This window comes from Taeniopygia guttata, chromosome 8 (assembly GCF_048771995.1).
Source record: "Taeniopygia guttata chromosome 8, bTaeGut7.mat, whole genome shotgun sequence".
In the NCBI taxonomy this organism is placed as follows: Eukaryota; Metazoa; Chordata; class Aves; order Passeriformes; family Estrildidae; genus Taeniopygia; species Taeniopygia guttata.
The window spans coordinates 28,339,440-28,358,966 of record NC_133033.1 but is presented as its reverse complement, the minus strand read 5'-3'; the positions used below and the strand labels follow the sequence as shown (position 1 = coordinate 28,358,966).

The 19,527-nt window shown below is 39.3% G+C and overlaps 1 protein-coding gene across 5 annotated transcripts in view; it reads left to right on the top strand.

The window, feature by feature from the left end:
- The window catches only part of MTA1 (metastasis associated 1), a 75,095-nt gene that overhangs the window by 14,120 nt on the left and 41,448 nt on the right, over positions 1-19,527 (top strand). For all 5 annotated transcript variants that reach the window (XR_012057181.1, XM_030279766.4, XM_030279765.4 and 2 more), the window contains exons 2-8: positions 645-712; positions 3,125-3,218; positions 9,489-9,615; positions 9,784-9,847; positions 15,077-15,194; positions 16,797-16,899; positions 18,894-18,993. Coding sequence is in view for 4 of the 5 variants with exons in the window: in XM_030279766.4 (XP_030135626.1) it covers positions 645-712; positions 3,125-3,218; positions 9,489-9,615; positions 9,784-9,847; positions 15,077-15,194; positions 16,797-16,899; positions 18,894-18,993 (674 nt within the window). In the remaining variant the exon portion in view is untranslated. The remainder of the gene's footprint in view (positions 1-644; positions 713-3,124; positions 3,219-9,488; positions 9,616-9,783; positions 9,848-15,076; positions 15,195-16,796; positions 16,900-18,893; positions 18,994-19,527) is intronic.

The window sequence follows — 19,527 nt, the reverse complement described above, 5'->3', positions numbered from 1 at the left end:
TTGTCAGATCTGTGTGCAAGGTCAGCACCTTGTCAGCGGGGAAGTGGATTCAGCTCCCTCTTTGTCTCGGTTCAGGCTTAAGGTTTGGCTTCTGGAGTTCTGGGAAAGAAAGGCCAGTCTATTCAGAACTCATGAGCATCTGTTTTCTTACGGAGTGCTGAAGCTTGGAGTTCCCTAATACCAAATAATTTATATGCATGCTTCTGTGATTATCTTTTTTTTTTTTTTTTTTTTTTTTTTTTGAAGGCACTGCCTTTGGTAAGAACTTTTTTTTTTCCTATAACTTCAGATGTTTATCCTGCTTCAAAATACAAGTATTACTGATAAGTCTGGACAGCGCTATGGATTACATAAGTGTAAACGATCAAAAAGTAGTTAAAAAGATGAGAGAAACTATTTGTATTCTAAGTAAATGAGCCATACTTGTAAACTGGAGGGGAAGAGAGAGATCACGTACTGCTGGTGAGAAGTGGCTGGATTTTGATAAGAACGGGAAGCAAGTAAAGACAAGGGTGTGGTCTAAGTGGAAGTAATCTGATCAGAGAGAGAAGGAAAATCACGTGCTTTGCTTTCCAAGCTGATAAAGGTTTTTATTTGATTTTTAGCAGTTCATATTTTGAAGAGTCTTTTTTTCTTTTTGTCAGATTATGTCTACTTCGAAAATTCTTCAAGTAACCCCTATTTGATACGAAGAATAGAAGAGCTCAATAAGGTAAACATTTTTTCCATCAAGTCTTTGAAGTTAATTGAATTTATGATCTGCTTGATTTGATTAAAATAAAAACAATTCTTTAGCAGTTCTCTGGTAATTAGAAGCTTAAAAACACATTTGTTCTCTGATAATTTTCTGTAATGCTTTAAGACTTTTTGTTCTCCTTTGGTATGAAAGGACTGAGTGAGTATCGATGGCATGTAATTCTCAAGGTGATTATGCCCACCTTTAGGGAAGGAGGTTTCTGCAGTTCTTCACTTCCATGCCAGGATCACAGGATATGAAAAAAATACAAGAATTTGCCTAGAGGATGGAGAGCTTTATTTTGGTTTTTCTTAAGGGAGACTCTTGCTCAGGAGAAAGGTTTGCAGCTGTGATCTGCTGGCTCAGACTTTGTCTTTGCTGGTTGTCCTTTTGGGCCAGTGAACTTGGATCTGCCGAATTTCCTTTCACTGGATTGTACAGGGAAGCATGATGGCTTCTGTATGGAAGGCAGCTGAAATTCTCAGCCATGAAGTTTGACCCGGCTGAGGAGGGAAGAGGGTTCTGAAGCCACTGGTTGTATCCTAAACATACCACGTGTTCAGTTTTAATACCAGCATTAGGGCAGCCCATACAGAAGGAATGTCACATTGCTGGTTTGGATTTGGGTATACATTTACTGACTGGTATCAGGTATTCTTCAGCCATCAGTCATGGGAAAGCATGTAGTTCTCAAACAGTTACTTGGAAGAGAAAATGTATCAATTTCATGGCCAATAAAAATCTGAATGCTGGGGCACCCTTAATAACCCCATGGACGTCTTTTGCAGAAATATCTTTAAGTCTCTTTTGCCTTAAAGAAACGTGAGTGAATTCTCAAAGTGTTCCTAGTGGATCCCTATCCATGAGCTATCACTGTCTGTATTCCATTCCAGGATGCAGGTTTGTTAATCACTTTCTTGGAAAGTGTTTTCACCTCTTACTCTTCATTTTCATTCTTCCCCTCACCTTTAAAAAAAAAGATAAACTTTCAACCTGAATTCACCATCTCGGTGCAACTCTTGCTTGAGCTGTGATTTCTCTGACCTGCACTTTAAAAATGGGTCTTTCAGGTTGAAATGAATCCTAGCTCTTTTATTTCCTTTCTAAATGAGTGTAGATGAAATTTTGGCAATTAAATAAATCAGATCAATTTACATAGAAGCAATCTGTGTTTGAACAAGATGGTTCCTGCCTTTGTATTTTAGTTTTTCAAAATTTAAAAGTTCTCAGTTATTTACCAGAAGAGGGTAGAAATTCTTAGACACTACCAAAAACTTTTGGTCTGTAGGGGAAATACCTGTATATGTATATGTATATGTATGTGGTGTCTGATGCTTTTTTTCTTTTTTTTTTTTTTTTTTTTTTAATTTATGTTAGGAAAATCGGTATTATCAAAGTTGAAACTTTCCCTTCATTCACATCTGAGAAATGAGCATGTACATTAGATTTATTTTGTTTCCTTGTAGGCACCTTGCTGGCTCACTACCCTGTTTTGGAGCCATCCTTGCAGAGAATTTGTATCTTCTGCTTTTGGGAACTGTGCCTTCATTATGGTTTTCAAAGAGTCTTCAGTAATAGGATACAACTCTTGAGTTACTTTTGCATTGTTTGATTTATTTTAGAGATAGTAAATTGGCTGAGGCTGTTTCCAACCAGTAGGTTTATTTCCCCTAGAGTTTGTAAAAAGCCACTTGCACTGCTTGACAGGTGCCATCTTACATTTGATCACCTATCTCATTTTAAGAGGTTTAAGTAAATAATCTTTCAAAAATTGTGATTTTTTTTGTATGTTATCACTGAAATAGAGTTTATTGTCTGGTGCAGCTTCTTTGGTTCTCCTTCTGTAACGATTTTTTTTGTGTGTTGGTCATTATTTAGCTCACCAATGCTGTCAGAGAATCTCATGTAATTTCTTTTGCAAAAGTAATAATGGCTGGGTTCTTTCTTGCCTTTCAACTGCCCTGCAGCGTTTGGAGAACAGCCTAGATCTGAATTCTGTTATTTTCCACTGTTTTTTTTATTAGGTTTTTAAAGATTAATTTGAGTGCTGTTTAATATAGGCATCACCTCAAAAGTAGCAAAGTAGCTTGTTAATAGGTTGCAATGGCAGGTAAGTGTGTTTTTCTCCACTTGAAATATCTGTAACTTAAAAGTGGCTATTCCTCGGGAAAACCATTAGGAGGGCAAGGCCAAACTGCCAAACATTCCATGATCCTGGGATGGATCATGCTGGAGTTTGTGTGAGATCATGTGTGCAGCTGGAAGTGCTAAAAGCAGATGCTGTGTAGCTCTTGTGCAAAATTCCTGATAATTTATCAAGTTCCTAGTTCAAGTGTGCAGTTCTGCTCTTGGACAGGGGTCAGTTTTTTCTTCTGTTCCCTCTTTCAGACTGCCAATGGAAATGTGGAAGCAAAGGTGGTGTGTTTCTACAGGAGGAGAGACATCTCAAGCACACTCATTGTACTGGCAGACAAACATGCAAGTAAGTTGCTTTGTGTTCAAATGACATTGTATCTGCACAAAATGGTCAGACTTGTGGACAACTTTGATACTTCAAGTATCAGTATCTTAAATGTAGGGGTTTTTGTTTTGTTTTCCCCTTTCCTTAAACCTTTTAATACCTTATTTGTGTATGGCTGAATTTTGGTGGGGACAAGACAGAAGTTTTCAGTTAGGGCTGAGTAAAGACATCTTCTTTTCTCCATAGAAATTAATTTTTTAATTTTTGAGGTGAGAGAGTATTTTCCCTGTTAATATAACTTCTCATGAATTATTTGGTTTGGCTTGTATATTAAAAAAACCTTCAAACATTATTTGAGTGAATCAAGTAGACTGACTATGGGGAAGCAACTTGAAACATGACCAGCTTGAAACCTGACTAACAGGATTTCTCTTTAAATTTCAATATTAATAATATTTCTTGCAGTGACACAGTTTTTGTCTGAACATGCTCAATAAATACACTTTGAAAACAGAGAATCTCCTATCACTATTTTGAGTACTTAAAGCCCTTTTGTTGGGAAGCAAGTGGAGTAACTAAACTGTTTTTCTTTTGTAAACAACAGACTATGTGAGGTGTAGCTGTTCAGATTGCGTAAAACTTAGCAAAAAATATGGACAGCCTTATGAATCCTTGCAATTCAGGGCACATCTATAAATGAGAGAGAAGCAATCAGATATGGGCATGTCAGAACTGTGATTTAGCTGGCAAGCATCACTGTCTTTTAATGTGCTTCTTGGTGTGTGTATCAATAGAGTGATCTGGGGATTGATTAAATCAGATACTCAGTTTTAGCAACGAGTATAATGGCTTGCTGTTTTCTCACTGCTTTAATGCCATTGGGGAAAAGATGCAGCAAAATGGGTCCCTTACTGATAAATTTGGGTATTTTCTGTTGTAGTGTGTCCAAATAATCCTTCCATTGCAGCCATACCATGGAAGGAGGTTGTGGTGTTGCTGGAGAGTTTGCTGTGTCACAGAATTGTGATGGCAGGCAAAGCCTTTTTGAAATCTCTTCAGTGCAGCAGTGTTCATTTTATCTGAAGATCCTGAAGCTCAATAGGAGTTTCACCATAAACAACGTGGCTATTGATTCCTTCATCTGTGTCTCACTTCACTAGGTTTAGTAAAGGAAGCAGGTGGGAAGGATTCACAGAAACACATATCTGAGACTGAAAACAAAAAATAATTTGAGTCTACATAAATGCTCTTTGAACCTGCAAATGCTGATTTCTCTTTGTGATAAGAAATCTAAGTGTTTGGTTTTTTTAATGCAAACAAATAATTCATTGTTCATATGTGTTGTTTGAAAGATGGGAAAATTCTATAGCAAAATCCTGTTAATAGAGCAACCAGAGACAACCGAGTCTGCCTCTTAGAGTAAATTTCATTAGTAACTAGTATTTTCTCCAGTATCTATCTTTCTGATGCAGAATAAAATTGCTGCTGAATGACTTCCATTTATTTAGATAGATGTGCTGCTCTGTGGTTTCTGTTCTTCATATGAAGGGAGAAGAGAGCAAAATTAAGCTTTTTGGACAGCCATTAGTTCTTTACTCTGAAAAATAAAAATCAACATCCTGCATGATATAATGAAATTAAATTTTGTAGATGCTAAGATTCTAGTACAGATATTGCATACTGTCACTGACTTTGAGTTCATTTCCATAAAGTCTCCTGTTGCCTCATTTTGATGCATTTGCAGTAGATGTACGTGTCTGCATCGCTGATCTTTTAACTGCCTTTGTTCAGCTGATTAATGGAGCTTTCTGACTGCAGACATTTCTGGATTCACACAGTCTTCTGTTTAAGATGCCTTTATTTTAGACCTACTGTTGAGATCAGTGCAGTGAGAGAGCTAAGCAATGGGGAGATACAACCAGGGCATGAATGGTAAAATTGTATGGATATTTTGTTATTTTTTTACTCTTCCTGTAAAGGAAGGAAAAAGATGTAATTGTGAAATTAATGTTTTGAAGTTTTAAAAACAATAAATAAAAAGCCACTTTAGTTTGGATGATCCATCAGATACCTGAAACAGACAAGTCTGAAATACTGTCTGTTCTCATAAGTCTATATACAGAGAAATGTGTTGGTAGTGCCTTATTCTGTAGTTGGTGACTATAAATTGGTACCTGATGTATGTAACCTGATTCTTGGATTTAATCTGTGATCTTCCTATTTTTATCATATGATGTAAAGCTTGTCTAGGCTGTCCTATAAATCTTTCAGCCTTATGATGTCTTCCATGCATTGCTAGTGCTTTTTATTCATAAGCCTCTTTAATCACCTCACAGATTATTCTAGGAAATTTCTCCAACTGTTTCTGAAATGAACTTGCTTTACTAGTAAGACACTGTTTTAAGTTCTTGCTGAGAGACTTAAAAAACAAGATTGTAGACAGGACTTGATGGAAGAAGAATGTGAAAGATACTTCACTCCTCATTCTGTTGCTGGGTGTTGTCACTATATATTTTCTTTATATAATGTCTTAACACAGTTTTTTATAATTATTTAAATATTTTGCAGCCATGACTGCATGTCTACCAGTGGGTAGTGGTTGGAGAACTGACATAGTGCTGTCTGGATTGGCAGATTTATGGTTGGTTTCCAGCAGGTGCTCTCTGGCACACATGACAGCTTGGTTTTGTAAGTGCCAAAGCTTCTGAAAATAAATGTTTGCATGATACCTCTGTGCCTAAACAGGTAGGAAATTTGTTGAGAATTCTTTTTACATTTTAAATAACACCAATCTAAATGAAGTTTGACAATAGCTTAATGAATTAACTCTTTTTATTTCTTCAAGTTTATTCCCGTTCTCTATTTTTCTCCCAGCCCCACACATGCAGCTATAAGAGGAGTCCAATTCATATATCCACTAATGACACCTTGGCTCAGTTGTGGCTGAGAGGAGGCAACTGTGTTTTTTCCCTTTGGGAGTGGTGCAGTGAGGGAAGATATAGGTGTCCAAAATAGTGTCTGTTTGCTACGTGAAATTGTGGCCATGGCTGCAAGAGAGGACCACCAGAACTTTGTGGCAGGGGATCCACACTGATAATGTGGCAAACTCCTTCTCAAGTGTCAAGGTGTAAGGATTCCTGCCTGTCAAAACCTTCTCCGTGTTTTCTACAGTTATGAGTCAATATCTGGTTTTTGGTAGAGAAAACAGGAATAAGGCTACCACTTACTAAAAACCATTTGAAACTCAACTTGGAAGCAGGAACCTGGTGTTGTATTTTAATTTATTCAAATGCAACATTTCTAGAATGTTCCTCCTAGGTCCTTAGTTAAGCTGTTAAAGCAGCCAGAGTTGCAGCTTCCTTTGCTGCTGAAGGAGCTGTTGTGCAGGTCAGTAGCACTGGTTTTACTGTGTTTCCCAATGATCTGGCCCCACATTTTCTTTTTTCCTTACATTATTTTGTTAGCTATAACCATGCTAACTAATTCTTCTGTTTCTGCAAACTGTTGCTCAAGCTGGTAAACCTTGGCTGCTCTCTAAGCCTGATTTCAGTGTCTTGTTTACCTCTGTGCATTTCTGAATTCTGTCATGTAGCTACTTGTATGACACCCATAATGCAGAGGAAGGGCTGCTGCTTTTTGCTTTTGATGCTCTGGAGAGCCCAATCTGATCTATAGCAAATTGCTATTCTTTCTTGTGTCTAGCAAATATTGATGTTTAATTTCACATCTCACACACCTAGTCATTTTAAATTACAATTACTGCCTCTTGGGTTTCTCCTACCAACTCAAAGTTTACTCTTTCTAATTATTTTCCCCATATATGTTAGCTTTCACACAAGTCTTGCTGTTTGTGCCTAATCTGCCTATATCTCGTTCCTAATATAAGTAATCTTCAAGCTTTGTTAATGTGCTATTAATGATTCTGCCATTAAATATCAAATAATACTTAATCTAATACACTTCTTGCAGCATTGCACTGGCTACTGCTGCATAGCTGATATATTACTGTTTGTATTAAGGTTAAATGTTTAGTTTCAAATCTGCACAGGCACATCTACCAAGCAGAAAGATTAATTTTGAAGTAAGGCTTTATGAGAGCACTGAAGATCCAATGTACTGCACCTCCTGTATTCCCATACCACTTATTCCACAGTACTGTAAAAAATGCAGGCAAGTCTTTCTGAGAAGATTTCTTGGATATTTTATAAATACATGTTTCTATCTTTTTAAAACCGATAGATATGTCTGTCTGTTTTTTAGAAGAAATGTATTGTGCTTTTTTGTTTTGAGAGGGTGTTCATAGCAGAGCTGCCATAAGAACATGTGTGCTCTCCACCTTCCATATTTTACTACAAAAGCAAGACACATAAATAAAATACTACTTGGAAGGCGAGCCCACCTGAAGGAATGCAGTCCCTGGGATTAGTTTGGTTGTGCTTTCATTTTGTCTGTAGATTTCATTGGCACAAAGGGGTTGACATACTTTTTAGAAAAATGCAATTTCTAAAAGCTGTAGGCTATCAAATATACTGAAGATACAAACTATTTAATGTTGCTCCTTGTAGTATTTTCCCTGCATTACACAGTGCACTACAGTAATTTGTAAAAGCGGCTGTAAGTACAGGCATTAATTCCCTTTTCCTTTGTGCATACTTCAGTTTTCAGGCAAATGAGTTTAGAACTTGCTGGATTGTTCGTGTAATGCTGCTGGTATATTTACAGTGTAGGATAGCAGTCACAATATTAATTTTCAACTAAAACAGAACCCACTTCAGTAAATAAATTGCAGACCCTTGAGAGTGTGCAACAAATGTAAATTTAAAGTTCTAGTTCCCAGGAAATATTAAAACCTAAGTGCATGCTGCTGTATGGTTACCAGCTCATGTGGTGTAGCAGCTATTGTATGTTGAAATCTGGTTTAATTATGCTGCTCTTTTTTTCCTTCCTTGCTGGAGCAGAGTACCTGATGGGCAAATAAGCTGCAGGTCTTTTTTTCAGGGCAGTAAAAGGGTGATAAATTGTGGGCAACCTGAAGGGTACATAATTTTTTGTCATCGCCTTTGGTGTAATGGTGGCCTATTTAAAACTAAATGCAATTTTAGTGTTTTATAAAATGGAGATTTTTGTTTGCTTTATTTTTGGGATAACTATGGGGATTTTAGTTAACTAATCTTAAGGGTATATAAATCATAACTGTGCCTGTATGTGTTTCTCACTAGAAATGTTTTTTGGCAACAAATGTTGAATTAAGCTGGAGGCATAAGTCTGCTGTTTGAGAGTAATGCTGCTGTAAAATTAAGAATTTTACAATTCATGCATGAGGCTTTACAGCTCATTCTACTACAGTCTGGGAAACTTTGCATGTGGTTTTGCAAAACACAAGTAACTGCATTAATTTCTCAGAGAAGGGAAAAGTGTGATCTCTTTTTTCTCAGTCATTTGTCATGGAGGATCTTTGGAGTTACTTCCTTTGAGTATTTTGCCTTTTACAGATTCAGCTGGCGTAAGTGGCAGGATACTTCCCAACAAACACAAACTGTACAATTTATTTCTAAAAGAAAGATGCTTATAGATGTTTTGGATCAGTTGCATGTCAGTGTGGGTGGGATTTCTTATATTTACTTTGGTGTATGTTTGGGAGCTGGTTGGATGGAGATTGGATAGCTCCAAGGCAGAGGTGGGGGATCCTGGCTGCTGCAATGCAGGAGTGCTGCAGTTGGGTGTGTGTGGTGTGGGTTGGGTAATGAGGGTGGCAGGAGTGGCCTCAGGCACTTGGTTACATTCCAGTTCATCTTGTGGCTGTGGTTGGGGTGAGGAGAGTACAAAATAACACTAAGTAAATAAACTGCCCTTTCCAGTGGGCATTTCCTGCAGAACCTGTTAAAAACTGGCATGGGACAGTGTGGTGGAAAAGAGGAAAGACTTCACTTTGCCTCACTCATCATGTGTTAACTTCTACCAAATGTATCTGATACACCGATGGTCTCCAAAAGCAGCTCTCCCTCCCTCTCTCTCTCTCCAGAACTTCTTTGTTGGTAGAAGATTTGTGTGGCTTTCAGCTTGGTGTGACCTGTGTGTGCCTGGGGTGATTTGATGGTGGTGGTGAATAAATAAAATTCTTCACAGGCATAACTTCAAGGGTCTGCTGATTATGTAACTGTTCAATTGGCTGAAATGTTACATTGAATCTGATTAAGGTTTGTAATTTAGCAAAGGTTTTGGAGCAGGTCATTCTGGCTGGCTTAAAGTCAATCCTTGTCTTGTTGATCAATTTTGTCTCTTTATGACTAGGAGAAATGGAAGAAGAGATGGAAAATCCAGAAATGGTTGATTTACCAGAGAAACAGAAGCATCAGCTGCGACATCGTGAGTTGTTTCTCTCACGACAGCTGGAGTCTCTGCCAGCCACACACATTAGGTAATGACTGTTTTCTTCCATTTTATTAAAACATCACACAACACTTATTTTTCAAGTACACTTCAGTGTTAAGATCAACTTCTATGTACAACTTTAGTGATACCATCTTGTGAATCACATGAGTATTTAAGATGTTTTTTTTCATGAGACGTGTTTCTCTTTTTTTAGAGGGAAATGCAGCGTTACTCTGTTAAATGAGACAGAATCCCTTAAATCGTATCTGGAACGGGAGGTAGGAACCATTTTGTGCATTGTAAAGTTTGAACAGTTTATTCTGGCACAATTTAGGTTTGGTGCCTATTTGCAAGTTTTGTAAGAAGAGTTCTTTCATTTCTGCATGTACTGGGCATTGACAGTGGGAAGCTTTAGGCTCTGTACAATCTTCATTGCGCATAAAACTTTGTGGGTCTGGGGGCCGGACCTTGTGTTTATGTCCCTGTGTCACAGTGAGCTGCCTCTCCTTCTGTAAGGAGAACCCAGCTCCCTCATCAGTGTGGCAGGGCTGAGAGTTCCAGCCTGGAGGCTGATGCCCTCGGAGATGCAGTAACTGTAGAGGAGAGAGCAAGCCAGCAAGCTGTGCTTCTCTATATTTGCTTTATCCTGAAATCGTACAGTTTTATCTTAATATGCTTTAAGCTTGATCTTGCCTCAGATTTTTGAGGAGCTTAGTTCCCTGTTCTTTGAGTTCACTGGTCAAAATACTTATCTGGAATCCTTCATATGCCACCACTGACACTTAAATCCTTGAAAAACTGCTTTTCAGGTGACATCTGACAGAAATTTACCCAGTGTCGCTCTTTAAAGGTCTCTCAGACTAAACACTTGAAACTGAATTGTCTTGCACAGCTAAGCACCATTCAGAATATAAATACTGGGCTTTACTTTTATAGGCATTTTGTGATTTAAAAAAATTGCTATTTTTTTAAAGTTGTATTTCTATACCTTTAATTGTGGCTAGACCTCTGGCTGCTGTCTGGGTTAGACAGTCTTGAAGTCTGACAATCTGACAGATTTACTGTGGAGATTGGCAAAGAACTTCAGGATATTATTATTTTAACACATCTGCAAGCAAATAATTTACATTTGAAGACATTGAAATGTTATACAAGAGAGGAAATCTTGTAATTAAAAACACTAGGGTGATGGGCATTACTGGCCCTTGAGAAAACAGGCCATTTTTGCAAGGAGCATATTGCAGTCTCTCCCATAGTTGTGCTTTCTTTTTAAATGCTTTTGTAGCTTTCTTCAGTATTTATTTAAGCATAAGATTAGTTTTAATCTGATACTTTAGTTTAAGAGAATTTTAAACAAAGCACAGGGATTAAATAGTTGAGTTTTTCTTTGGAATGTGAAACCAAAAAATGTCGGCTCTGCTGAAGGCTGCCAAATGGCAGAGCATTAAACAAGGGACGTAGTATTCAGCAGTGCTTGTAACCAGCTAGCAGCCCAGGATATGCCAGTTTAAAAGCACAAGTTAATCAAACTGAAATGATTTCAGATTTTCTAGAACCAAGCTCTCAGGTAGTGTTTGTTCTCAGTTGCTCCCAATATATTTTTATTATCACTGGTGTTACAGGTAGATGTGCTGAGACTGAAGGGAGATGCTTTCCTCTGATCATGCAATGCTCAGTTGCAGATGTAGGCACAGAAAGAGAATTTTTCTCCCATCCTTTTGAAGTTTCAAAATGCAAGATGAGTGATGTGGGTTATTTTTAGAACTGAGCAGGCACTTAGAGATTTCACAGAATGAGAGAGTTCCCTGAATGTGTCCTGTCACTTAGCATGGCATTTTGCTGTGGTGAAAACTAACTTGGACAGATGGTAAAGAAATTAAAAGTTCAGGAACACAAATATGCTTGGGTGGAGGGTAAAGAGATTCAGAAAAGAAGATAGTTGTTGCCCTATGGTTTCCTAACACTAGCTGGTATTTTTTTGAATTGTTTCTTCTTTCCCATGCCTCCTGTTCTTAATCCATCCTTTACTTTCAATATGTTTCAGGGTAGTTCCTTTTTTTCTAACATGACTTCTGTCAATAAAGCCTAAGCAGTTCTAGGGAACCTAGTATTTGATTTCCTAAATGTTATGACCAGTAAAAGTCTGCTTTCAGCTCAAAGCTGTCTGCCTTGAAGCAGTTTAAACATCCAGACAGAATTTTTTAGGGAGACAGTAAGCATAGCAAAATTACATTTTTGCTATCTCTGTTCTCCTGCACCCTCTCTGTCATCTTCATCAGGAAGATTGCCTTGCATGTTTGGAAAGCAGGCTGAAGGGGACCAGGACTGACTCTTTAACTGTGCCTGTAAAATTGGATTTGTAGCAGGAGGGAAGAATAGCGGGAAAGAGAGGGGGAAAAAAGCAACTGGAAAACCTGAATTTTCTATAGACACCTAATTCCCATGGAGATCATAGCCAATTATGGCAAAAGCACTAGATTTCCCTATTCTGCAGGAAGCTGTTTTGAATGTAGGTCTGTTTTACTGCTCTGCCTGGCTATATCCAGAGGCTTGTGTGAATTTGCCTGCTGAGCAGATGTCTGGAATATCTGTTCCTTTTGGTAGCCCCCTAAAAATAAAATGTTCTCTAGTTAAAATATATCAAATCCATGAAAGTAGGTTTGCAAGATGCAACGAAGTAACCATTGGTGGAGTAACCTGTGGTGTAATTACACTTTTCTTTCTTCAGTTTCTTGGTGACTTTGGTTCTTGGCTATAGCTATGGGTAGTTTAGGGGCTTGAGTAGGGGAGCTCTGAGCAGGTGTTTCTCTAACAGTTGAGAGAAGCAGAAAGTCATGATTCAATTTCAACTCTTGGCAGGTCATGTTAATTTTTTCTGAATATGTTGGGTGTCTTCTGGGATCTGAAATGAAAAGAGAAGACCCTTCTCTTTTTTGACTGCTGCAAACCCAGCATACACAGTTTGACAGCACAAATTAGTGTGGAGGATTTTGAAGAGCAGTGTTATTTTTGTTGTGAGCATCACTCTTTTGAAACCTTTGTGAAAAATTGTCCTCATCACATAGTGGTGGTCAGGAGTTCACACATGCTTTAGAGTACACAAGGATCTGGTTTGTTTCTTAGTTTACATTGGCACTAAGTGGTGTGTGTTAATGTTTTCAGCAGTGCCACTCAGTCTCCATGAATCAATCTCATGTCTTTGAGGGAAGATGGCAGTGGTATTGAATTACCTCTAGGGGTTGCAATCTCTGTTGGATTCACACTTGGTCCCCCAGACTTCATCTCTCCTGTGTTGAGGAGGCTCTGGATGGGGAGAAGAGACCAGAGGATCTTCATCCTTCTGTTCAACCTGATTGATTTGAGACAAAACTGGACAAGACTTAAATGGACCTGACACTAATAGAGATTTTGTAGAGAAATTCATAATGATAACCAATAAAAGAAAAGCAGTAGGGCATCTAACAGTCAGATATCATGGGAGAAACCTCCTCCACAGTGTATGACTTTCCCTGGCCAAAAAACACTAAAGAAATTGTCTGTGGAATTGGTCTTCTTTGGGGCCCACTGTGTTGTTACACTGCAGTGTGTTGCATATTTGCTGGGCAGCATGCCTGCAAGGCATTAATGTTGCACTGCATATACTTGGTCCTGCACTCAGCTATTTTGGAGCTGGAACAAATTAAACATTGTATTTATAACCTGGAAGCCTGTGAGACAAAAGCTTTCCCTACGTTTTATTTCCACAGTGATGCATTCTCAAAATATTGCAATATCTTGAGCTTTGAGTGTGTCAGGAAGCAGGAGACCCATATTTCTTTACATAGATGTGATATAAATGAGTTTTCATGTGCTCTGAAGCTGCCTTCTGCCCGTAAGTTGATATAACTTGACCCTGGTGTCTTTGGCAGTAGGAATTTTTTCAAAAGTATCATTTGCTTAGAGTGCAATCAAATCCTCTGACCCCAAAACCAACTACAGGCAACCCTTCCAGTTGAAGTTCAGTTGTCTTCCAGAATTTTTGCTATGTTACTGTGGAAACTCACTGTAATTCTTCTTTTTCTGGGGCTTTGCATGACAGATTGGGAGACTCTCTTTTCCTTTGCCACCTCTTCATAGAGCTGATCAGGGCTTGAAACGCATGGTGGTTTTGTCCTAATTTTTGTTGCATGCTGTTGACACGTACAAATATAGGGAAGGGGAAAAATGAGGTGAGCATGAAATGAGATGTATTTAAACAGGGTGCCTGCTAGTGCCACAGAAGTAAGGTGAGTGAAAAAACAAGCCAGAAACCTGAGATGTGGAAAATGGCATGCTGTACATCCTGTTTCTGTTCAGACAATTCTTCCTGGTGACCGTGTTGCTGTGGACAGAGGTTACAAAAGGTCTGTTGTTCCATATCCTACCAGAGCTTTAACCCTGCCCAGAACTGCACACTATACTTTGATGGAGCATACCTGATCCATAGCAATAGCTAAGTACTTATCCATGCAGAAAAGTTTAATTACTTAAAGTTTTAGGTATTTAGGTAATTACTTAAAGTTTTAGGTAGTTAAAATTTTTGGCTGTTTCCTTTCTCTGTCCTGGCAGAACATTCTCATTCTGGAATGCCTTCTTGCTTTAATTTTACACACCAAGGTAGCAGAAGCCAAGCAGCTATTTTAGCCTTTTCCACATTTACTTGAATAAAAGCAACAAATTAATGGATTGCCACCTGCAGGTAATTACTGCTGCTGCCAAATCTGCTGCCCCTTTCCTAATAACAAGCAGAAAGAAATGTGGTGTTTTAAGCTTGGATGATAGCAGGCAAGAAGTTGGTCAGCAACACATCCCTGTGACAAGGAAAGCAGTGTGCATCCTGGTCTGTATTAGCAGGAATGTAACCAGCAGATGGAGGAAAGGGGTTCATCCCCTCACTTCATCCCTTGAGAGACCACTTGTGTAGGTTTTTGTCCAGCTTTGGGCCTTGCAGCATGAGAGACATTGACAGGTTGGAGCAAGCCCAGCAGAGGCTGCAGGGTTTGTCTAGGGCTTCACACCTCTGTGGGGTTGCATTGGTCTGGCTGTAACACTCTGATGTTATGCTTTAGTTTGTGCTGGTATTTCTGTGTGGATGGGTCACTGATGTCTCATCATCCTGGTTTGGACTATGGGAATTGCATGGAATGTGGCAATTTTGTGTTCTAAAACAGCTGATGTGACTAAAACTTATCTCCTGGCCCTTCTGAGCCTTGCCTGTGCAAGAGGAGCTTTGTTTGCTTCAGTTTGAGAGGCTGTGTGTTGAGAGAGGCTGCTGTTGAGAGCTTACACTTGCAATATAGAAGAAAGTGGCAGCACTTAAATGCAGTTTTTAAATGGGTGGTTCATTTACTTTTCATTCACCCAATTTTAAAATCTATATATAAGTAATAAAACCACACTTAAACTGTAAAAACTTGGTAGTATGGCCACAAAGCTGAAAGTAAAAGCTAATAACACTGTTTACCTTTTTGCGCTTGTTTTATTTTTAGGATTTCTTCTTTTACTCATTAGTGTATGATCCTCAGCAAAAGACTCTGCTTGCTGATAAAGGAGAGATTCGCGTTGGAAACAGATACCAGGCAGATATAACAGACTTGCTAAAAGAAGGTAATTTCTGTAATTTATTTAAATTGTCAAGAGTTTATGATGAATGTGGCCACTTCTCTGTGTGAGGCCTGTCTAGGTGTGGGAGATGGTTTCCACTGCCAGGCCATGTGTGCAGCAGTGGCTGGGTTTGTTGAGGCTCTTGCCCACTGAAGGCAATTAGTTCTCTTGCAAACGGGTCTTTAAATGGGCGTTCGTCCAAACCATAAAAGTTGTTTAAATAAATTGAATTAATGGGCTCTCTCGGAGCTTGCACTCTTTTTATTAAGAGATTTTAAAATTTCCATGGGAAACACAAATTTCCATCACATCTGTAAAGCCTTTTGTGTTTTTAATCAAGCCTCACTTCCCTGTAAGAGCCCCTCCCAAATTACTGCCAATTAAATGCTGTCTGCCCTCATCAATTTGCCCATTACTGCTGGGTGCCTTTTCCTTGGAGCCCTCTCCCCATCCCGGTGTTGGCTGCCAGCCTAGACTTCTCACCTGCAGAACAGGCAGGAAGAAGAATTTGCTGGCTGGAGCATGTGTTGAGACTTCAGCCTGCCCCCACCATGTCATGGAGCAGTGGGACCATGAGGACACTGGCCCGAGGATGAGGGAGAAGTAGCAGGAACCAGGAATGTTTATCAGATAGTAACTAACTTTAGATTTGTCTCTGCACTACCCTGCAGATCCAAAAGTGGGTGGAAAAACTGAGAGGGATGAGGAGTGTTGGCATCTAATTCTTCTTTCCTGAGCCCTGTATAATGCAGAGGGAAAGGCCTATTCAGAAGCTTTCCCTAAGAGAGAGAGGGTTGTGACCTGTGTTGTGAAGACCACATCCAGTCTGGATGGGCCAAGATGTGGAAGCAGTGAGATGCTTCTGCCTTTGCTTAGAAGCTCTGCTGACACTGTTAGTCTCATGTTAAAATAGGCAAAAGAAAGGGTCAGATTTCTTGTTTAATTTGACTGTGAAACCAGTATTTATTCAACAGCTAGGCAAGTCTCCTAAGTGAGGATGAACTAATCTGAAAGGCATCCTGTTCCCTCAGTGGGCCAACATGGGGCTTCAGAGAAGGATAATTGCCAGATGTTTTAAAGGAAGCTGAAAGAAAAAAGAAGTCTCAGTAGCTCCTGTATTTTGCCAGGGTATTCTGGTTTATCTAGATTCAGGAAAAGATGAATGTCTGATGCCATGGTTCCCCCCACTAGAAAGCAGGTGAGGATAGGTTGAACCAGCTACTCTTTGCCTGCTCATAGCAGCTTGGAGTGTGTCTGTTTTCCTGGAACTGCTGCAAGATAAAGGACAAAAGCGATGAGCTGGGGAAAGAAGCTGAAAAGAAACTGTCTAGTTTGGAGAAAGATGCACTCTGTTTCCCATGGCATATCCTCTGATATCAGTTTGTGAAAAATCTGATTGCCCAGTTTGGATGAGCTGTGTTGCTGTGTCTGTCAGGCTAAAATAGTCACATACAAATAAGTGAGTGAAATTTTTACAGTGGCCTGTTAGGCAGAGTAACTGAGATGGGCTAACAGTGGCATTATTGTGAGATAAAAAAATAATCCAGAAAGTACTCATATTTTGAAAGAGCTGTACTAAATACTTCTGATTTGTTTTTCAACCAGGTGAGGATGATGGAAGAGATCAGTCAAAACTTGAAACAAAAGTTTGGGAAGCCTTTAACCCACTAGTAGACAAGCAGATAGACCAGTTCCTTGTGGTAGCACGGTAAGAGCACCTCTCCTTTGAAGAAGTAAATGTTTGTAACTCTTCCAAGCACTTTCTCATATTCTTTTTTGTTTTATTAATGGCAGTTGCTTGATTCTGGTTGCTTGATTAACTTGCTCCATTTTAAGATGAGGTACATGTTATATGCCTTTGTGAGAATAGCATGACTTCAGGAATAGCTCCTCAGATTTACAACTTGGTTTCATAAAAGCAAAGCAAGTTGCATGTGAAAATGATCCTGTAGTTGATGGGGTTTTTCAAATACTTTGGTCAGCATGCAAAAGACAGAGTGAATTAAATTCTTGGCAGTTCTTTGCTCTGTCCATTTACCGTTTTTTTTCAAAACCAGTGACACTTTAACATCCATTAATGGTTTGCTAAGAATTCTGGTAAATGCTTATGATGGGCTAAGGATACTTTCTAATGCCTAGATTCCAAGAGGCAGGCACAATAAAATAAAGCCCTGCAGATCTCTAATGATGTTGTTTTTATTTAAGCCCAAAGCAATCTTTGTTGATCAACTCTTCCTTTATAAAAGGTTCTTGAACTAATTTGTTGGTATCCATTTCTATAAACAGAAGTCTGTATTGAATTTTAGGCTCTCATAGCAATTGATGACTGAATAATTTAGGGGGAAAAATACACAGTAACACTCCAAATTCTCTGTGTTTTAGGTGGTACTTTTATAGATGAATCCTGGCTCTGTCTGCCTATTTTTTTTTTTTTTTCTTTTCCCTCTTGGGTTTTCACGTGGTTTGGTTTGTAATGACCGTGGAACTGCTTTGTGATGGGAGTTTCCACCTTCTGGTGGCAGAGCTGGTTTTAGGGGTTCTTTCTGGCAGTTCAGTGCTGTCTACTGGGTTTGCTGCTGCAAGGTGCAGGCTGTAACGAGAATCACTGCAAAGATGAGTGCAAGAATTGCTTCTGTTCAGAATCAGCACAGCATTCTGGTTTATAATTAGTTCACACATACACAAAAGTATGAGTTCAGCTAAAGCTGGGCACAGAGGAGTGGGACAGGGATGGGCATAGTGACTTGGAGGCTGGGAAGAGGGTGAGGTGTGAGTTACCACAGACACTCTGATGGGGGAGGCTGGTTTTTGGCCAAAATTAGATATTTGGTGACAACTACTTCTCAAACATTTACTTTTCCTGGTCCTGCGCTGCTTGGCACTAGTGTGTTCCTTTGTGCTCTCAGCTAGTTTGGGGAAGTGACCTGAGTGGAGGGGGAAAAGCCCAACCCTCCTATTTTGTTGTTGTAGTTGCTCAGAGGATGTTGCTCAGTTCCAGTTCACTGTGCAGGAGCACAAGTGTTTCACCCTTGTTGTGTAGCAGGCAGGCAGGGGAGGAGGAATTTTGAGAACCAATGTTTGTTACAAGTTTCTCCAACTAATTTCTTTAGGAATAAGATGAAGCACGGGGCTTGTGGTCTCAGATGCAGAGATTGAGTTGTGAAGTATTTGAGAATTACTGTGTTGTGGAGGCTTTATGATATATATGTAATACATTGTTAAGTTGTAAAATAATAGTTTCTAATTTTCTGAAGCTTTCAGAAAAATACTTCCATTGCTGCATTTTTTATGTCTGATCTTGCATCTGTCTCTGTACCTTTTGACAGCACAGCACTGCTCTTTGCCATTGTGGAGGAGACATTTGTCATTCATTAGGCTTACTTGTGCTCTGCTCCTGTTGCAGCTCAAGTCTGTTGGGAGATAAGGGATAAGAGAATAGCTCAAAACTCCCTGTTGGTGACCCCTGAGTCTTTCTCTGTATCTTCTGCTATGCCTAAGCCTCTTCAGTCATATGAATTAAGTATAGTGTTCACAATGACAAACCACATTTGGAGAGAATGGTCTCTGGCTCAGAATGACCACCAAACCATGTAATCCTGCAACTGGGAAATGGAGCCTGCTCATTCCAGAAAGCGTTGGCTGGGTGTTTATATTTATGCTGGGTTTGCACGTGAAGTTAACGCTGTGTTTAATTTCTTTCAGGTCTGTTGGTACATTTGCCCGAGCCCTGGATTGCAGTAGTTCTGTCAGACAGCCAAGTTTGCACATGAGTGCTGCAGCAGCCTCCAGGGACATCACACTGGTAAGATTTTCTTTAGAGGATCTTAAGTTTGTGAGAGATGCAAAATATTCACCTCAGCATTAACAATTGGCAAAGAGAGAGAGACAGATGGATTGTAGTTGTGGCTTGCTGTGAAGCAGACCCTGCCTTGGTAAAGGAATCCTTTAGTTACAAATGAAGTAACTTTTTCTGGCCTTATGCCTTTTTTTTTTTTTTTTTTTTTTTTTTTTTTTTTCTTAGTTTTATTAAAATATTCTGATGACATGCTTGACAGCTCATCCCTTGCATGGGCTCAGCAGCTCTCTTGAGAAGAAGGCAAGTTATTGTCTGCCTGTCTGTAATGTTACAATGCCAGAATGCCATTCTTCATCACTTCCCCAACACCAGACTGTCCCTGGCATCCTTGGGCGAGATTGACCAAGGATGTCTGGGGGAAAAGCTTGTGGTCAGATAAGAAATGTCAGTTGATGCTGTTCTCTTTGATGACTTCAGTTTAGATTACCTGAGGAGTTAACATTTCATAATCATAAATGTTGCTGAGTCAATCGAGGAAAG